The 19,037-nt window shown below is 45.7% G+C and overlaps 1 protein-coding gene across 4 annotated transcripts in view; it reads left to right on the forward strand.

Moving 5' to 3' along the window:
• The window catches only part of Ppp2r2b (protein phosphatase 2 regulatory subunit Bbeta), a 393,334-nt gene that overhangs the window by 324,219 nt on the left and 50,078 nt on the right, over positions 1-19,037 (forward strand). For all 4 annotated transcript variants that reach the window (XM_060377325.1, XM_060377326.1, XM_060377327.1 and 1 more), the window contains one exon: positions 11,853-12,030. In XM_060377325.1, coding sequence (XP_060233308.1) covers positions 11,853-12,030 — 178 coding nt within the window. The remainder of the gene's footprint in view (positions 1-11,852; positions 12,031-19,037) is intronic.

Genomic DNA, 19,037 nt, shown 5'->3' on the forward strand with positions numbered 1-19,037 from the left:
ACCTGTCTAAACCATCACTCTTGGTGGTCATTTTTCCATGCCACCAGCTTTCTCAAAGTCTAGGATGCTTACGTTGATGGAAGACACTGCCTTAGCAGCACCACAAACACCGGCAACTTAGTCTGCCCCGTTTCCTTTTTATTGTTCCAGTTACACCAAGGCTGAAGCCTGGCCTTGGCAAAGGTAGTTCTAACCTCTCCAAAAACACTTCTAATGTTTGTTTGTTCACTTGTTTTTTAACTCGGAGCTAACTTTAAACTCTAAGTCCTTCCCAAGTGACTGAATCTGATGAGAATTTCAACACAAAGTCTTTTCAATGTGTTTTTATAATTTTTGGCAATTCACATGAATCTGGATTATTTTTTCTTTTTACTTTACTTTTTAAAATTTAATTTATTTCTTCACTTTACATCCCAATCTTAGCCTCCTCCTTCCTCTCCTCCTGGTTCCTTCCTCCCTCTCTCTTTTCCCATCCCTCTTCTCTTATTCCTCAGAAAAGGGGATCCCCCACCCACCCACCTCAGTTCATCCAGTCGCATCAGAACTGTGCTCCTCCTCTTCCCCTAAGGCCTGGTGAGACAGCATCACGGAGGGGGGGGAGGGATCAAAAAGCAGGCAACAGAGTCCATGTCGAGTCAGACTAAGGTGGACCCACGTTAACCCTGAGCTGCCTATCTGCTACATCTGTGTTAAGATGGTCCTTGGTTGGTGCTTCAGTCTTCACAAGCCCCTCTGGGTCCAATTTAGTTGGCTCTGTTGGTCTTCTTGTGGAGCTCCTGTCCCCTCCAGGTCCTTCTTTCCTTCCCCCTACTTTTTCACAAGATTCCCTACGCTTTGCCCAATGTTTGACTGTAGGTCTCAGCATCTGTTTCCATCCACTGCTGGGTGGAGCCTTTCAGAGGACAGCTATGCTAGGCTCCTGTCTGTGAGCACAGCAGTGTATCTTTAATAGTGTCAGGGGTTGGCTCTTTCCCATGGGGCGGTGTCTTAGGTTGGGTCAGGCTTTGATTGGACATTTCCTCAAGCTCTGCTCTATCTTTATTCCAGCACATCTTGTAGGATCTTGTAGGCAGAGTAAATTTTCAGTCAAAGTCTTTGTGAGTGGGTTGGTGTCCCCCTCCCTCCACCAGGAGTCCAGTCTAGTTAGAGGGTGTCCTCTTCACTCTCCATGACCCCTGATACTAGGAGTCTCAGTTAGAGTCAGCCCTACATCCTCCCAGAAGGAGCCCCATATCCTATCCTCCAGCTTGTCACAGGGATGACCCCCCCAGTCTCCCTCCTCTCAGATTTCCTTTCTGTAACCCTTCTTTCAGTTTCCCTTCTTTTCAGATTTTCCTTTCTGTAACCCTCAGAGCTTTGTCAAAGGGGCTGTTAGCTTTGACTTTTGGAAAAATAATTCATGCCCTTTTCTTCAGGAAGAGAAGAAAGTAGTGAGAGTTTCAAGTCCTAGAGTTAAACCTGGCGATGGCCTGCTAAACCACCACCCTTCTCTGTAGCTTACCCTTCACCAAATCAGAGGGCAAATAGACAGCGATAAGTCAGGAAATGGATGGCGACCTGGAAACCTTGAAGGAAGCAGACACAGGACACTACACTACACTAAAAAACAGGACAGATTGTTGCTGAGTGCGGAGAAAACAATCAGCTGCTAGTGTGTAGGATGTAGAGACACAGCCAAGGTAAAGGGCAGCAGAGCTCAGGGGCTTAGTGGCCAATAAAACAGTGCATTGTTCCAAAAGGTAGAATTATATAACCTTATTCCATCCAGGATGAGCCCCCCTCTCTTTTGCACAGTTTACCTACTTAATATGGTTTATAGTCTAGTTTTAAAAAGACTGTTACAGGGCTGCAGGTGCAACTCAGTGGTTGAGCACTTTTCTAGTATGCTCAAAGCCCTGAGTTCAAGCCCCAGAAGAACCACATAAATAAACAAACAAATTAGTAAATAGAGAAATAAAGTCATTTCCATGGAAATGTTTCATTGGACTTCTAAGATTGGAATAAAAGTTAAAAGAGGGTATAAAAAGATTGAAAAGCAATTGTAAATAACATTCCAAACAAACACAATTTCTGTCTAGGAAACAGTGACCAGTTGGTTTTGCTGTCCTTGAGCAAAGGACCGTTAGTGAAGTAACCCAGGATTATGCTGGGTTAAAGAAGAAAACTAGGTACTAGGGAATTGTTCTCTTAGGATTCTCTCAGCTGTGGACTAGTGTCCATGGGGTGGGGTGCATGCACAGAATGAAGAAAATCCTATTAACTGTAAGAGTGGAAGTCATGAGGCAGGGAAAGACTGGGGAGACAGAAGTGGGGAGATCTCACAGAACAGTGTATATTAAGTTAAGGGCACCGAGGGCCTATGAGAGTGTCTGTCCCTTCCAGTCTTCTGCTTTGCATCCCTCCTGCTCCCTCCTTCCCCTGCTTGGGAGCTGACAGTCTGGAAAGCAGCACTTAACTCACAGGAATATGCTATGCTCATCCTTGGCTTTCCCCAGGACAAGGCAGTGCACCACAAAGAAAATATTTATTGCCATCTTATTTGTTGCTTAACTGAGTGTGTGTGTTTGCACATGGAAGTACATGTGTGTAAGTCAGAAGACAACTGAGGACTCTCTTCTGTCTCCTTCCATGACACCATGGAGATCTTAGGGATAAAACTGGTGGCAAGGACCTTTGCTACTGAGCCATCTTGCCAGCCCTATCGCTCCTTATGCAATGCAGTCTTATTTTCTTAACCAGGCACAGGGTGGGGGTAACTGCCAGTCCCTCAGCCTCTCAGTAACTAGGGCTGTAGGGCCATACTGAAGAAGACTAAAAGGCTGTCCTGGAGATACTAGGTATGATCCTCCTCCTCCTCCTCCTCCTCCTCCTCCACCTTCCTCCTCCACCTCCTCCTCCTCCTCCTCCTCCTCCTCCTCCTCCACCTTCCTCCTCCACCTTCCTCCTCCTCCTCCTCCTCCTCCTCCTCCTCCTCCATCTTCTTCTTTGATGTATAAATTTGATGGATAAGGCAACCAAGTAAATTGAAATGCTAAGCTATTTCCTAATTTTAGAAAGTTCATCAAGAGAATAATAATTACATTCTAAGAAGCTTTTTATTAATGTGTATGTCTGAAAAATAAGTGAAGTTGAGTGGAGCAAAAATCATGTATAGAAAAGTCAGTCTGCATTTTTACTGTTTTAAAAAAAAATCCTTTATAAATATATTTTTATTCTTTGAAAGTTTCATACAGCGTTTTTTTAATATTTACCCCCAAGTCTTACCCCTTTACTATCAGACCCACCCCCACTTCCCTAGCCCTCAATTTTGTGTTCTCTTTTTTCCATTTCTTTTATATTACAAAAGGAAGATATGTTTATGTTAACAAGTCAGATAATAGCATATTGTGGCTCTTCCTAGGGTAAGAAAGTTATGGTTTGGGGTGTGAGTGTTTCTCTGCCTTCCTCTTGCTTCTACCTGTACACACTGGTATTAACAGCAGTGGATGAATACGATTCTCATACTAGCTACACGATTTAGCTATAGGGAGATTCCTCTGAGCCAATCCATCTTCTTTGAAATGGCAATATTTCTAGAGTATAGGTATACTGTAATTTTCCTCTTCTCCTAGGAGGAGTCTAGATTTTGATACAATGTAACTAACAATGACCAACTAATATTCCCAAACATTTCTTGTCAAGTGCTGAATGACAGTTTACATTTAAGAGAGACTTCCTAAATGCAGTTTTTATTCCCCCTGGTCAGTGAATAGCCCAGTGATTTTCAACCTGTGGGTCCCAATCACAGGAGTTTCCTAAGACTATCAGAAAACACAGATGTTTACATTGTAATTCATAAAGGTAGCAAAATTGCAGTTATAAAGTAGCAATAAAAATAACTTTATGGTTAGAGGTAACCACAACATGAGGAAGTGTATTAAAGAGTCTCAGCATTAGGAAGGTTGAGAACCACTGTTCTAACCTGTGTTTGAGATGTGACATCCGCCATGCCAACTGTGAGGCAGCAGTTGAAGTGACCTGTTAAGGATCACTTTGTGCCCAATGTCTGAATGCTTTAAGATAAGAAAATGAAGCAACCGTTCTGTGTCTCAGCTAACATTGTCATAAAACTGTAGTGAGCTCAGAACAGGGACTGCCATAGTAGATCCTTTATGAATGAAGATTTAAAGAGGAATCTGACTAATCGTTTGCGAGATTAAAGCTTTTCAGAGACTCTTAACTCGCTGGCTGCTGGGGAGATTGGCATATCTATAAATGTCTGGATCTCTTTACCTCTGAATTTTCTGTTTATATCTTTGATTTATATTTTTCTTGAGTATTTGTTTTGTTGCCAATTCTTAGGAACTCAGTATATGTAACAGATGAAATCCTTTTTCTATTTTTATTTGTTCCTTGATAATTTCATACATATATGTGTATAGGAGGTATTTTGACCCTATCAAGCCACTATATCCAATCCATCTCCTCCCAGGCCCTTCCCCCACTCCATGTCCTCAACGATTTTTATATTCCATGAATGATCTCCTTGTGCACACATAAAGATGATCAGGAAATTTTTCTTTCAACAAAAAGCCCCGCACTGGTATAAAACTGTGACAATTAAACTCTTCTAAAAAAACAGCCTCTGCTAAGTGATGAGCATATGGAAATTCTTCCTTTCAGCCCCAAATTTATTAGTTCCCAACTGTGGATATACATTGGTTTGGGGGATCGTTCTGGTTTTTAAAATACCAGTCCTTGAGTTGCATTTCACAGGCATGGTGACTTAACTTCTTGGTGCCGAGGCCCGGGCATCAGTTTTAAACAAGAGGCCTTAGTGGATTTGAGTATGCAGCCAGGACCAGGAATCAGATCATTCAACCTTGAAAGGTCATTGAAAGTTAACTTGTTCCCGTGGGAAAGACACCAGGGATCACTATCACCACCTTCAGGTAGGAGGCAGAACTGACACACCTCAGCTACAAAGGGCTCTGACAAGCACAGCTCTCTATGCACTGTCCTGCTTTCAGGGCATTGACGAGGCATCTTTGTATTCACGTAGGCCTTCTTTGTGTAAATGACTTCCTAGGGAACTTCACTGGCAAGATTAGTATCATTAGTATTAAATACGTGTTTATGTCATTCATTTTTCATCTTCTGTAGTTATAAATAATAGACTACAATATGACATTGAATAGCATATATATCATATAGTCAAAATAACAGAATATGATAACATGATAGAGGTCTATTACCTCTAGCCACTAAATATTCATTGAATATTTATCCTTATAACTAACATCACTGAATTTTATAAATGTTCTCGTCAATAACATGTGAGAGGCAAAGGCAGTTTCTGTAACTAATCCTAACCAACCTCTTCCAAGATGAAGCCGCTGCCTCTCCTTCCCCACCCCTTCCCCAGCTACGTGTCAATTGGAATGGTCTTGCTCTGTGTGATTCAACACTACCACCAATAGGAATTAAAGCTCTAAGAAATGAAGATGAGGGATAAGATGGGTGGATGGATAACTAGGTGATAGATGATAAATTGATGGATGATAGGTGATGCATGCAGATACGTAGATAGGTATTTATAAGGAAGTGTTAGGTATATGTACAGCACACGGATGTGTATGTATGGAAATTGATGACAGGGTTTTGCACATGCAGAGCATTGAACCTCCACTGATTTCCATCCCCAGCCCTGAGCTGAACCTTCTGCAGTCTATTGTAAGCTGATGCAGGCTTCCTCTGTCTGCTCAACCTAGACTCTGTCTCAGGAGGGCTTCCTTAAGAGCTCAGCTTCTCCACTTTGGAATCATTGGCATTTTAGTCTGGGTAATTCCTTGTAATGGTCTTGTGAATATTGTGTGCCGTTCAGCAATAACCCTAGCTTCTACTCACCAGTGCCAGGAGCACCCGCTCCAAAGGCCTCCAGACGCCACCTAACTGCAAAGAGCAGATGCCTTAAGAACTAGGGTGCTCTTGGGGCTGAGATTGCACTTTTTTCAAAACAGCTTACCTAATTCCCCTAATCTAAATTGGGAACCTTATGTTCTTCTCTCGCTCATGAAAAGTCACTGTGGAGTGAGTGACAGTCTGTAACAATACACTTGCCTGAGACATGGATGTCTTTCCACAGTATAATCTGTTTTGTTCACTCTATCCGCATATTGCCTGGTACAGTGATTGGCATTTAATAAGTATTTGTCAAATGAAAGAATATAATTCTGTTATTTAATAACCTGAAGCACAAAAGCTGACTTGGTCCAAGGGGGGTTGTTCTGGGGCTTGTTTCAATCTATATGACAAAGCCTGTAAAAGAAAAAAATTAGGGCCATATTGAGGTTGTTGAAGGGTGTGAGCAGGGAAATCTAAAAATTATATTATTTGGATAGGATTCCTTGGGGGTTTTGGCGGGGTGCTGCTGATTGGCAGCTTCATTCTGGAAACAACAGCTCTGATATGTCACCACAAGCCGAGCCAACCTGTCTCTCCTGGTTCCCCAGCCCATCCACCATCAATCCACAGAGGAAACAAAATTTTTGACCAGAGTGAAGCTTGATACTTCCTTGGTTCTCTGAGGACCAGGACAGACATGTCACCCAAAATAAACCTCATCAGAGACAGTGCACGAGGTCTTCTAATGCTCCTTTTCATGTTTAAAAATGGAATTAAGATGCATAATTTTTAAAATGAAAAATGACTGACTGGCATTCTTCCCACCAAAAATGGGGAGTAATTTAATTTGTTAGCGGCTTATTTTATTTGACAGTCTTTGTACATACTCGATTTGGTTTGTTACACTGAATTACCCTTTAATAGTGGGTACATCATGCCAGACTCTATTCCCCCCCAGGTGGGTTTGATAATTGGACAAGCGTCCATATTGTTCAAGGTTTCATTACAATGAGAGCACAGGCTCCTTAGCGATGCGAATGGGCTGCTCCTCCCAGCCTCTGACTGTGGCATCTTCAGCCCTCCTTTGCTCATTGCATCTGCTCCAGTTTCACTGTTCTCCAATGCTCTGTTCATGCTTCATCCTCAGTGCATTTGCCTCTATGGGTCCCCCTGCCTCACATCCTTCTAGCATCTGCTCATACGGCACCCTTCAGAGAAGCATTTCTGGAGAAGCCATGTCATATAGCATGAGAGACAGATGTGGGGGGAGAAGAGGGAGAGGGAGGAGAGGAGAAGAGGGAAAGGGAGGGGAGGGGAGGGGAAGGGAGAAGAAGAGAGAAAAGGAGAGGAGAGGAGAGGAGAGGAGAGGAGAGGAGAGGAGAGGAGAGGAGAGGAGAGGAGAGGAGAGGAGAGGAGAGGAGAGGAGAGGAGAGGAGAGGAGAGGAAAAGAGGAAAGAGAAGAAGAGAGTAGAGAGAGGAGACTCCAAAGAAGCAAGGTTGACTGTGTATGCCCTGGGACATGCCAGATGCAGAGAAGGGATTTACTAGTTTGTTGAGTGAATAATTAAGTTACTGGTCCAATGCTCAGGAGTACACACACTCCCCTATAGCCCCACTTCTTCCACCCATCCTTCGTTAGCATCCTCTCCTTTCTGCGCCCGCCTCCACCTCCCTAGGAGACACAAGGCCCTGTGGGTGATACCCTGGGCAGCTCCCACTGAACTGCAGTACAGCTCATTCCCCTTATTCTCTCTCTCTCTCTCTCTCTCTCTCTCTCTCTCTCTCTCATTTCTATGCAGCCTGGTACAGAACCAGGAGGAAGAGAGTCAAGTTGACTCCTGAGATGAGGAGTGTGGTGCTCTGCCTCAGGCTAGCTGTGGGACTTTAGATGAGTTACTTGGCCATTCTGTGCTTCTCCTTTCTTATCTGTCCCTTAGGGCCCATAAGATAAGGTAATTCACTGATGACTGGCTCAAATGTTTAAAACATTTCAGGCAGTGGTTAAGAGGTTGTCACTTAATGTGGGGTGTTCATAGGAGTTCATAGAGGGTCTTCCAAGAGGGTGCTGCTGAAAAGGGGAGAGTGGCTTCTGTAAGCCAATGGCAGCTCAGATTCAGGCCGTCCATTGTTCCCGGGGAAATCAAACAGCGGATATAATATCAGGATGCCAGATGTCCAAGGAAAATGGGATTATGTTGCTCCCTTCCAGAATCACACAGAGATGTGTGTGAGAACACTAACACGTCCAACGACCTCAGGAGGTCACTGAACCTGAGCAGAGGAGGGATGCAGGCTGCCCCAGTGAGGAATGGGCCACACTAGGTACACAGCCTCTGCAGCTGCCAGCAAGGCTCAGATAACAGCGTCAGCCATTATCTAAGTGCTCTCAGCCTGGCTGGGCATTTACCCATGATACCATTATTCAGCCATTAAGGCAGGAGGGCTATAGGTTCAAGGCCAGCCTGGGCTACAAAGCAAGAGCTTGTTCCTCCAAAATCAAAAGTTAAGCCTGCTCTCTCTGTGACATTGTGCTACATCCTACCCTATAGGACAGCAACACACATGCACACACACACACACACACACACGCACACACAAACAAATGCTTATAAGGCCAGCTCCAGGAAGGCTGAGTGAGATTATGGCTAGGGTAGAGCTGACACCTGGGGCTCTAAACCCCATGTCTGACTCACAGCACAGGAAGGCTGCCAGGACCGTGCTTGCCAGAGAAAGCCCAGACATTCCCTGTCACTCTTGAAATCGTGTCCCAATCTTCTCCCTGCATGGCCCCAGAAGGAACAGTCAGACCCTGTGGGAATCACAGTCCAGACATGGCTGCCTAATCCACCATCTGGGCCCTCCTGAACTGCGAGGGCCCTCCTTGTGAGGGACCTCCCGGGCAGGAGACAAGCCTTCACCTGAACACAAGAATGATGCAGGGACGCCCTCCATGGACAGCCACGCACGCACACACAGACACACACACTGTCATACACCTGATCTGTGCAGAGAATCCCCAGACACCTGCTCGGAGCCTTTCCCCATCATGCAGCCCATCATGGATCATGTCAGCCCGCATTAGCAGCCAGGCTCATCACATTAGGCAGCAGGCCTGGGCTGGCAGCTACCACTTGGAAATGCCTCTTTATCCCATTGTCACGCTCTCTTCCACATTGAACACAGCCACAGGAGTGATCTGAAGACCCGGTGCGGACATGAGGTCAAGGATCGCGAGGCAGATCCCACCTCCCTGAGCCCTGGGTGCTTGCTTGGCTCTCAGACATCTGTAGGGAGCCAAGTGCGAGCATCTTTATGAGCAACTGTAAAACGCGGGGCACGTGTGTCTGAAAACATACAAGATAGAGGCCCTATCCATTTGCTATGAAAATCTGTGGTGCCTGTGGAGGCATCAGAGCTGAAGCATGTAACATTAGTAATGTCTCTCTCCTGAGCATTTATCTCCCTGGCTGTTTATCCAGGTCACTTACAAAGTACTGATGAGTTCCCACCCTACACAGTGTCCCTGTGTGGTATACCTGAGGAAAGAGGGCTCACTTTGTAGCCAGGTAGCTCTGAGATCAAATCCTGCCTATGCCCTCTCAGATCTGGACCACCCCGGGATGGTACCTTGGCCTCTCTGTGCTTTCTGTCTATAGTTCTACTTATGTCAGTACCCATTTTTCAGGTGTCGGGAGAAATATTTAAGATGCTATGTGAAGAGCTCTTGGCCAGACACTGACACTTCAGCAGCTGTTTCAGGGGCACGTTCACGGAGTTTTATCCATTGTGAAGCCTGAGTTGGTGTTCATCCATGCACACAGACCTGTAAAACTTGAACCTCAGCCCCGCACTCATCTCCACTATACCTCCAGAAAGGCCTGATGAAACCTTGACCTTGATCATGTCTGTGTCCTCACAAATGCATTCATTCTTACCATCTTCCAGCTGTAGCCCCTCCCTGCAGCTCACCCCCAATCTACCCTGCCATCTTTGCTCTCACAGGACTCCATCACCACCTCCATCCAGTTCAACCCTGGCTAGAACCGGCGTTCTGCCGGCCTGGTGACTTATTTCTTATCTTCCAGGTCCCCACACATTCACTCATCCTCCGGAAGCCTCTCCAGATCCTCTCTGCACTATGCCTCCTCCCTGGAACATTCATTCCATCGTTGTGTGGCATCACTCATGGCCCCACCCTCACCCCCAGCTAAGGCAGCTATATGAGGCTAGAGTGAGGCAGGGGTCCTGTGCTCACCAGGTGAGCCCTTGGGACTTCGTGCAACGCTCAGTTGATATTGTTGAAAGAGTGGGTGGGATGGCTGGTGACTGCCTCAGTAAATCCCAGGGCCATCTTCAATAGGATGAGGACAAAGAAGGTTCAGCCAATACAGCACAGCCCATCAGTCAGTGTTCAGAGCACAGGCCTCCTATTCCACACATGTGCTGCTAAGCCATTCATTGTCCATGTCTGGCATATGAGTCCCAAGATATCAACCCCTTCTTCTCTCCTGACACATGGAAGACCCTACCACTGGCTTCTGGGACACCCAACCTTTCGTCTGTCTGCACTTCCCTGCACGTTTTCTCAGATCATTCTTATGAATGTGCACATGCATGTGTGAGCCTGTGGATGACTCCAAGGTGGAGCTGGGAGAGCACTGCCTCCTGTCCGGTGACTGTGCTTCAGGAAGCCAACCTACTCTGAGCCACCTCTTTCTGCCACCTGGGAGTTGATCCAGAAGCTAAAGTCTTTAACTACCACCTGCTGTCATATCAGCCAGGCTCAGCGAGAGAGTCTTTTCAAAGGGGCAAGGATCCTTGTGGCTGAATATCTCCTTGTTTCTATTAAAGAGCTGCATCTAGGCTGTGTGGATTAACTTGTTTGGGTTTTTAGAAGAAGAGAGAAGAGTGTGTGTGTTTGTTCACATTTCCCAGAGAGAACTCTCTGTCAGCCACCTAACTCCCCCAACACACCATGAAGAAAATACTTACTGGCATTTACTCTATTCAGTCATTCAATAAACACACTGGACACCTTCTGTATTTCAGGAGAGTGACCGTGTTATTTACTGTCCAAACAGGAGCCATCTTGAATGTGACACTACCTAGTTGGTACTCAAGGACAACTAGTGCAAACAAAGGTGTTTCCAGGACAACCAGGACGCAATGAACACTTGTATAGTAATGGCTCATGTGGCATCACTGGAGTCTTGAGTGATGGACCACATTCCTAAAAGCACCCTTAAAGGTTAAGAATAAAACTAGGAGAGAATCCAGGCCTCTAGGGTCCATCATGTAAGAACATGAGAAAAATAAATTGAGATTGAAGCTAAATGACACAGTCTTAAGATTTTTTCCCACGATCTCCTTTCTGATTTCTTGTTGACAAAAAGAGAGAAAGGAAGAAAGGAAGAAGAAAGGAAGGAAAGAAGGCAGGAAGAAGGGAGGAGGGAAAGAAGGAAGGAAGGAGAGAGTACCTATGGGAAACACATGATTTAGTAGGTTGCATTGTATAATATGTGTGCGTATATATGCAAACCTCCTTGTGTATATGCAGCAATAAGGAAGAGGTCATGAATTTCAGGAGGAGTGGGGAGAGAGGGAGGGATGGAATGTAAACATAGCACTTGTGTATAAAATCGTCAAAAACTAACAAATACTTAAAATTTTGAAATGTGAAACAAAATGAGAATGAGAACTTTGAAGACTATGTCCCCACAATGCAACCCAAGTCCCCTGAAGGGGACTAGAGAAGTGTTTCAAGTTTACAAAGATTGAATATTGCCCACAAAACCAGGTGACAGTTGCTGAAAGACCCAGAATGTGGTAAGAATGGAAACGGGTTTCTGTAACTCTCAGTTTCAGGGTTGTGGCTTACTTTGTGGTAGTAAGGACACAGCCCCAAAGCATTTTTCTATTAAAAAAAAAAAAAGCTTGCATTGTGAGCACTGTGCCTCTCTCGCCTCCAGGTGCCTGTCCTGAGACCCATGGACCTGATGGTGGAGGCCACCCCACGAAGAGTGTTTGCCAACGCGCACACCTACCACATCAACTCCATCTCTGTCAACAGCGACTATGAGACCTACATGTCTGCTGATGACCTGAGGATTAACCTGTGGAACTTTGAGATAACCAACCAGAGTTTTAGTATCCTTTCCTTGCAAGCCAGAGGCCCATTTGGTCCAACTCATGAGTATCCAGGTAGGAGTGGGCTGGGGAGAAAGAGGCAAAGGAAGAGAACTGCCAAGATGGAAACAGCTGGCATCTATGAAGGGACATCTCAAATTATGGGCAGGGCGGCAGGGCTGGGTCTAGAATGTAACCCAAAATCATTTATTCATGCTGTGGCACTTGTGTGTCCTGCATTAAAATAAGAGCTGAGCTGGCACATGTCATATCTCAGTTGGCAGAGAGCTCATGCAGCATGCAGAAGGCTCTGAGTTCAGACCTCAGCCTCGTGTCCTAGGGCATGCTGGAATCCTGTCTCAAAAAATATAGATAGAACTTTACCAATAATGAAGACCTGTTTTTTTTTTGGAGGAAGCGGGGTTGCTTCCTCTGTTAAAAGGTTCAAAATTAGTCTGTGTGGTGTACCTGTGCCACAAGGGTATGGAGATGGATTCCATTGTGTCATATCGGTGGCAATAATGGTTGCTGCCACTTACTGGAATCTGAACTCATGTGCTGTGAACTTGCAGTGTCTGCCTTTCATTTCCCTATTGGAATATAATATGTAGACCCCTGAAATTACATGGTTCAGTGGGTTTTCTGTTGGGGATACCTGAAACCACAATCCATACAGAGCCAGCATCACTGGCAGCCCACTAGCCCTCTGCACATCACCTGGCCCTGGTGCCCTTCAAGGCTGTTCTTGTCATGATGACCCTCATGGGGCTGAGGAAGGAAGCTCTTGTCTACAAGACTCCAGGTTCGCTCTCCAGCACCTCAGACAAAAACCAAAGCTATAAGCGTTATCATTTTCCACTTAACCAGCACTGGGAAAAGTCAAGGCTTCCGAGTGTCTGTGTAAGGCCAGTTCTCTGACCTCGTTACACTGACCTTGCCTGTAATAATAAAAGCTGATCTTTGTTTCGTGTCTAGAGCAGCAGTTCTCAATCTGTGGTCAGGATCCCCAAAAGACCATTGGAAAACACAGATATTTACATTATGATTCATAACAATAGCAAAATTACAGTTATGAAGTGGCAATGGAAATCATTCTATGGTTGGGGGTCACCACAACAGAAGAATTATATTAGAAGGTCATAAGCATCAGGAAGGTTGAGAACCACTGCTGTAGTATCTGCCCATCCAGTCCATCCTAAACCCTGACTCTTACCTCCAATTCCCAACTCAGTTCATGGTCTCAGCTCTCGGGCAGTTGAGTACTGGTACTGGCTCCAATTTAATTTTGATTCTGCCCTTTAGTTGTCAGCTTCTGCCTTTCCAGCCCCACCCATCCTTGGGCCTGTGTATGCTTCCCCTAAAATGACCCTCAGACAGCTGAGATGTCCTCATCCCCACTCCTACCAACATTCACTGATGTAGGCTACCATTGTACCTTCCCCTGTGGCCGCCTGAATCCTCTCCTTCACCACACATCCCCGCGCCCATCAGTTAGCATGTGACCTCCTTGGCATCCTGGCTGTGTGTACCTAACACTACAGTAGCTTTCCAAAAAGCTGAAAAACCCTTAGTTGTTTCCTAGGGTCTAGAAGATTCCACACCATCTGGACCCTGACTCCATCTTCTGACACCTGCTTTTTGCCTCACCCACTCTGCTTCACCCAGCAAACCACATCTCCCTTCCCAACTAAGCGTTGTTCTTCCTCTGTTTACCCTCTGTCTGGAAATGTGTCCCGAGAGTTCTTGGGTCCAGCCTCAGTAGAATCTACTATCTCTCCAGAGACTCTCCCGCTGGCTTCCAGGTGGCCGTCAGCAGCCATATCCTTGCTGTCTTCGTCATGATCAGCGGGATCTGGAGTGTTTTGTGTGCATTTCTCATTTGCCCCTATGAGAATGTCAGTTTTATGAGAGCAGGAGCACCGGGTGACCCATTGCTGTGTCCCACCGGCTCCAGCATTCTGTATATGAAAGCTGCTGCACGTAGTAAATGTGACATCATAGTTAGCAGTCAGAGTGGAGCTTCAAGAGACTCTTCACTATGGAATCAAACATAGATGCTTAACTTGAAAAGTGATAAAGCCAAGCTGGGGAAATGAGTTAGTCAATAAAGTGCTCAACGCACCAATCGTGAGGACCTGAGTTTGATCCCCAGAACCAGGAAAAATAACCCTGTGTGCTGCGATGCACACTCTTGTAATGCTAGCAGTAGCGAGGTAGAGGCAGGCTCACTCTCCAGCCATCCTAGTCTATTGGCAAGTTATAGGCTAACGGGAGAGCCTGTCTTTTCGAGGGGTGGGATAATTTGAAGAGCAATAGCTGAGGTTGATCTGTGGCTTCCACAAGCACACACACCACACACACACACACACACACACACACACACACACACACACAGGCTCGTAACTCACACATGTACATGAAAAGGGCATCTGAGTAGTAGTTAGTCCCTACCAGAGAGACATCCTATAGTCCCTGAAGGCTTCTTAGGGAAGGTGTCTTTAGCCGGTTTCTGGCACTGAGATACATCTGGAGACCCTGAGAACTGGACTTTGGGACTGTGACTGGACATCTATTGTTGATTCCGGAACAACATCTCACACTGTGTGGGCCTGGGAATAGCTGCCTCTGACTGCAAGTTTTTCCCAGCAAAGCAGCTGCCAGTAGAACGAATGTAGGCGGCGGTCCACTTTCCCTCCTCACATGTATTCTGAGAGCCAGGAATCTGCCTGGGCTCAGCCAGCTGTCACTCTGAGCTTATGCTTTCCCAGCCTAGGTGGCATGTTTTCTGAATTTTGCCTCCAGGCTTTCAAGAGGGAAAGGAACTTTCTCAGGCATTTGGGGAGACAGATGCCTTGGGGAGAATGCAAAGGGGACATATTAATAGTGCCGTTTAGGTTATCTTCTGCAGATGTGTGACAGCCTGCCAGATGCTGGCATACAAATGAGACCATAGCACTCACCCTTAAAGCTGCCATATGTAAAATAATCACTGTCGTCATGTGGGTGATGATAACTGATATCTATATAATGCCTTTCAGCCAGACTGCCCCGGGCAGGAACGCTGTGTAAACTAGGACCCTTTTCCTCTCAGCACTGAGGTGTAGTCACCTCTGGAGGAGGCAGTGGCCCTTTTCCATAACAGCCTCATAAAAGTATCAAGGTCAACCCTTGTCTTCAATATTTCCTATTCAGCACCTTCTTCTGTTATGCCTTTTATCTACCAAAGAGACCAGAGCATGGCTTGGGACACCTACAAAGCCTGGTGTGGGAACCATTGAAGTGGGAGGCAAGATGAGTCAAAGAAATATGTAGACTGTTTTCGTAAGTGTGTTAGCCATACCAAGTAGTTCTCACAAAACGTAAATCCTGTGAGTCCACAGACACTAAAAACTCCGCTTAAATTACAAAGTATACATCAGGAATTAACTCAGTAACACAAGTAGAAAGGAAGTCTGGTAGAGGAAAAGCAAGCAAGCCAACACTAATGTCATAGCTGACAGCACGGGGTTTGGAGTCTGACAGGAACAGAGTTCTCACCCAGGTCCATCATTTTCTGACTGTGAACATTCTCACAATATGCTTTTTCTTCACCCAGATGCCCATTCTCCACTTCATCCTCCATAGAGAGAACTCTACAAAAGGATTGTGAAATATTCTCTGTCTCTCTTTCTCCCCGCTCTCTCTCACGTGCACACACACACACACAAAGAGAGAGAGCTTAGAGAAATACCTAACTGAGTAAATGACCAGTATAACAAGGGCTAATAAAAACCATGCTTCTTGCTGGGTGGTGTGGGCACACACCTTTAACCCCAGCACTCAGGGGGCTGAGGCAGGCAGATCTCTGAGTTTGAGGTCAGCCTGGTCTACAGAGTGAGTTCCAGGACAGCCAAGGCCACACAGAGAAACCCTGTCTCAAAAAATAAAATATGCTTCTTGTTGAAGGGATAGGAAAACTAGAAAAGACAACTAGTGGTTCTGCTCTATTGGATTCATTGCCTGGATCATACTCTCAATTCTAGACTCTTCCTTTGGCGCTACATTAGGTGATATTTATAAGATGTTGCTTATTATATTCTCATCACCATATACTTGCAGAGACCCTGAGGTCCAGGGCCTCGCTTTTAGCACCAGGTAAGAGCATGCCAATCCTAAGCCTTTGGGTTCCTGACTACAAGCCCTGTCCTCCATCCACAGGCAGCCAGACCATCCTGTATAATGGGTCCTGCCTTAAAGTGAACAAAGTGATCCTAATGCATCAGGACTGTAACAGCCCCGTTTTAGATTAGTAGTTTTCATATAAAAGTGGAGACACTGGGGCCAGACCTTGTGCCGGGCGTTGCCCTAAGCCAGAGATAGAAAATAGAAATAGAAATAAAATTGTGTTTTTGGAATGACATGCATCAAATAATAACACCAATGGGTGTTTTATTGTGAACTGAGACAGGATCTTTATGGGAAGAAAATTTAGTTCTTTGAATGGATTGTTCTGGACTAGGGAGTAAAAGGAGTTTTGCTGAAGAACTGATTGTTGAGATATTCAGAGGAAGACTATAAGCTAACTCAGGCAGGGAAGTGTGGAGATTCTTGCCTAAGTCCACACATAGGTCCTCAAGAAAAATTCTAAGCAAGCTGCCATCCTGGAGCAAGGGTGGTAAGCTTAAGTAAGGCTGTTCCTTGTATAGTTAGTCTCTGGATGCCTCTGAAGGAAAAAAAAAAAAACTGGATAATTTTTCCTTGCTCCTAGCATCATTGTAAGGTGGCTTCATTTGTCACTTTGCCCCCTCCGGGATGCACAGAGCCTCAAATCTCTTACTTCTAGCTTCTAGTGTAGCACTTGGCAGCACCATGGAGAGCTGACGCTTTTGCAGTAATGGGCCAGGGCCGGACAAGCCTAAGGAAAGACACAAAGGCCTGATACACACAATTCTTGTTTGGTGAGATGTCTTTTATCCCACCATACAGGTAAATGCATGACTTAATTTTAGGCTGGCATTTCATATATAATGAGATCACACTTCCCCACCCCAACTTTCTGGTGTTAGGACCAAGCTTTGTGTGTGCTGGGTAAATGCTTTAGCCCTAAACTGTATCCCTGGCCTTGAAGAGCATCCATCTGATGACTAGCCCAGCACATAGCCTGAATGTGCTGAGACAGCACGCACGCACACACACACACACACACACACACACACACACACACCATACTGAAAACAGCCCTGCAAGGTTTCCGCAGGCCAGTTGCCGCACTTGTAGATGCTGAGCCCCAATTTCTGAGACTAGCCTATGGTACCTCAGTCTCTCCCCTCAGAAGTGAGCCTTTTGGCCCACTTGGAGTTAGGACAGACAACAGGAACCAGGCCATGCACGCTTCTCTTGGACTTCAGTTCCCACGGGGCAGGGTCGCAGCCTAGACACTGGACATGGCTTTACTTTTTTGTCTTTTTGATATGGGGGTCCTACTTTGTAGATGAGGTTAACCCTAAACTGGTAATCCTCCTGCATTAACCTCCTGAAATTCTGGGGTTGCAGGTGTGAGCCCCCACTCCACACCTGGCCCAGGACTGAAGACTGAGGTGTCAGATGAATTAGACTTGAACCCAATACTGTCTTCCAAATGCGTGTAACCTTAATTAGTCACTTGAGATCTCTCTATCCCTCAATCCACTCATCAATCGATGGAAATAATAAGATTGTCTCTGGGGGTCATTGTGAGGGTTACATGAACTTCCCTGCGGCGTGTTGTGCAGAGGGCTGAGTGCAGCATGAAGCTGGCATGGCATTCTGTTACGGCGTACATGGCAGCTGTCATTCTAGAGAGCATTTTCTCAGCCCACTTTTCTTCCCGACGTGCTCTTTTGTGCTTTTCTCCCATAAGACAATCGTAGGTTATAGAATTCACATTCCACCAGCTTGGTGCCTTGACCTGTTGACCTGTGGTGCCCGCTGTGGTGTGTCTGCCCCTGAAAATGCAAAGAAGCTTATAAGAGAATCAGAAGAATGAGTCCAGCAAAAGCCATGAGCATTGCTGAGTACCTACTCTGTAAACTGAGATGATGTGAAGAGCACAGCTCCATCCCTAGGGCTGAAGCCCTGTAATCTGGGGAGGTGGATGGAGTGGTCAGAGCTCAGTTGGAGAAGCAGGACTGGGGTAAGCACAGAGATAAAGATGAGAACCAGGAAGGCGTGCTTAAAGCTTTGGTGATGCATACATCCAGTGAATTGGCCTTGTAGGTAAATGGCTAGCCAGGCCACAGCCGGGAGGGAAGGGTAAGGAGCAGATCTGCCCGAGTTTTCCTTTAACAGGTCCCCTATGACTCCGCCTGGCCTCAGACTTGCTCCATTGCTGAAGATGATCTTGAGCTTCTGATCCTCCTGCCTTTGCCTCCCTCTAACACCACTCCTAGATCCTGCAGGGCTAGGACCTTGTCTATATTAGGAAAGCACCCTACCAAATGAGCCCTATCCCACACCAAGCCTGAACTCTCTATTAAATGTCCTCAATCTAGGCCAGGCATGGTAGTGCACACCTTTAATCCCAGCACTTGGGAAGCAGAGGCAGGACTATCTCTAAGTCTGAGGCCAGCTTTGTCTAGAAAGTAATTTCCAAGATAGCCAAGACTACATAGAAAAACGCTGACTCAAAAATAAATAGATATAAATAAATAGATAGATGATAGATAGATAGATAGATAGATAGATAGATAGATAGATAGATAGACAGACAGATAAATAGATAAATGTCCTCCAGATAGACCCACCCTACATGCTCTCCTTTTTTATTAACTTAGATTCAACTGGTTGGGGGTCTTTAGTTGTATCTGTGAACGCTCTTCATGGCTGCACTAGGAGGGTAAGAGTGTGTACAACTAGAAGCATATGCATCAACTTTTTCCCTTTTGTTCCCTTCCCCCAGCTTTCTAAAGACAATATTCCTTATAACTAAGCCTGATCTGAAACTGAAGAAAGGGCATCCCAAGGTCATCTTAACAGAGCTAGCATAGACAAAGCCATCAAAGCAAGTGTGT

This window comes from Meriones unguiculatus, chromosome 2, assembly GCF_030254825.1.
Source record: "Meriones unguiculatus strain TT.TT164.6M chromosome 2, Bangor_MerUng_6.1, whole genome shotgun sequence".
NCBI classification, from domain to species: Eukaryota; Metazoa; Chordata; class Mammalia; order Rodentia; family Muridae; genus Meriones; species Meriones unguiculatus.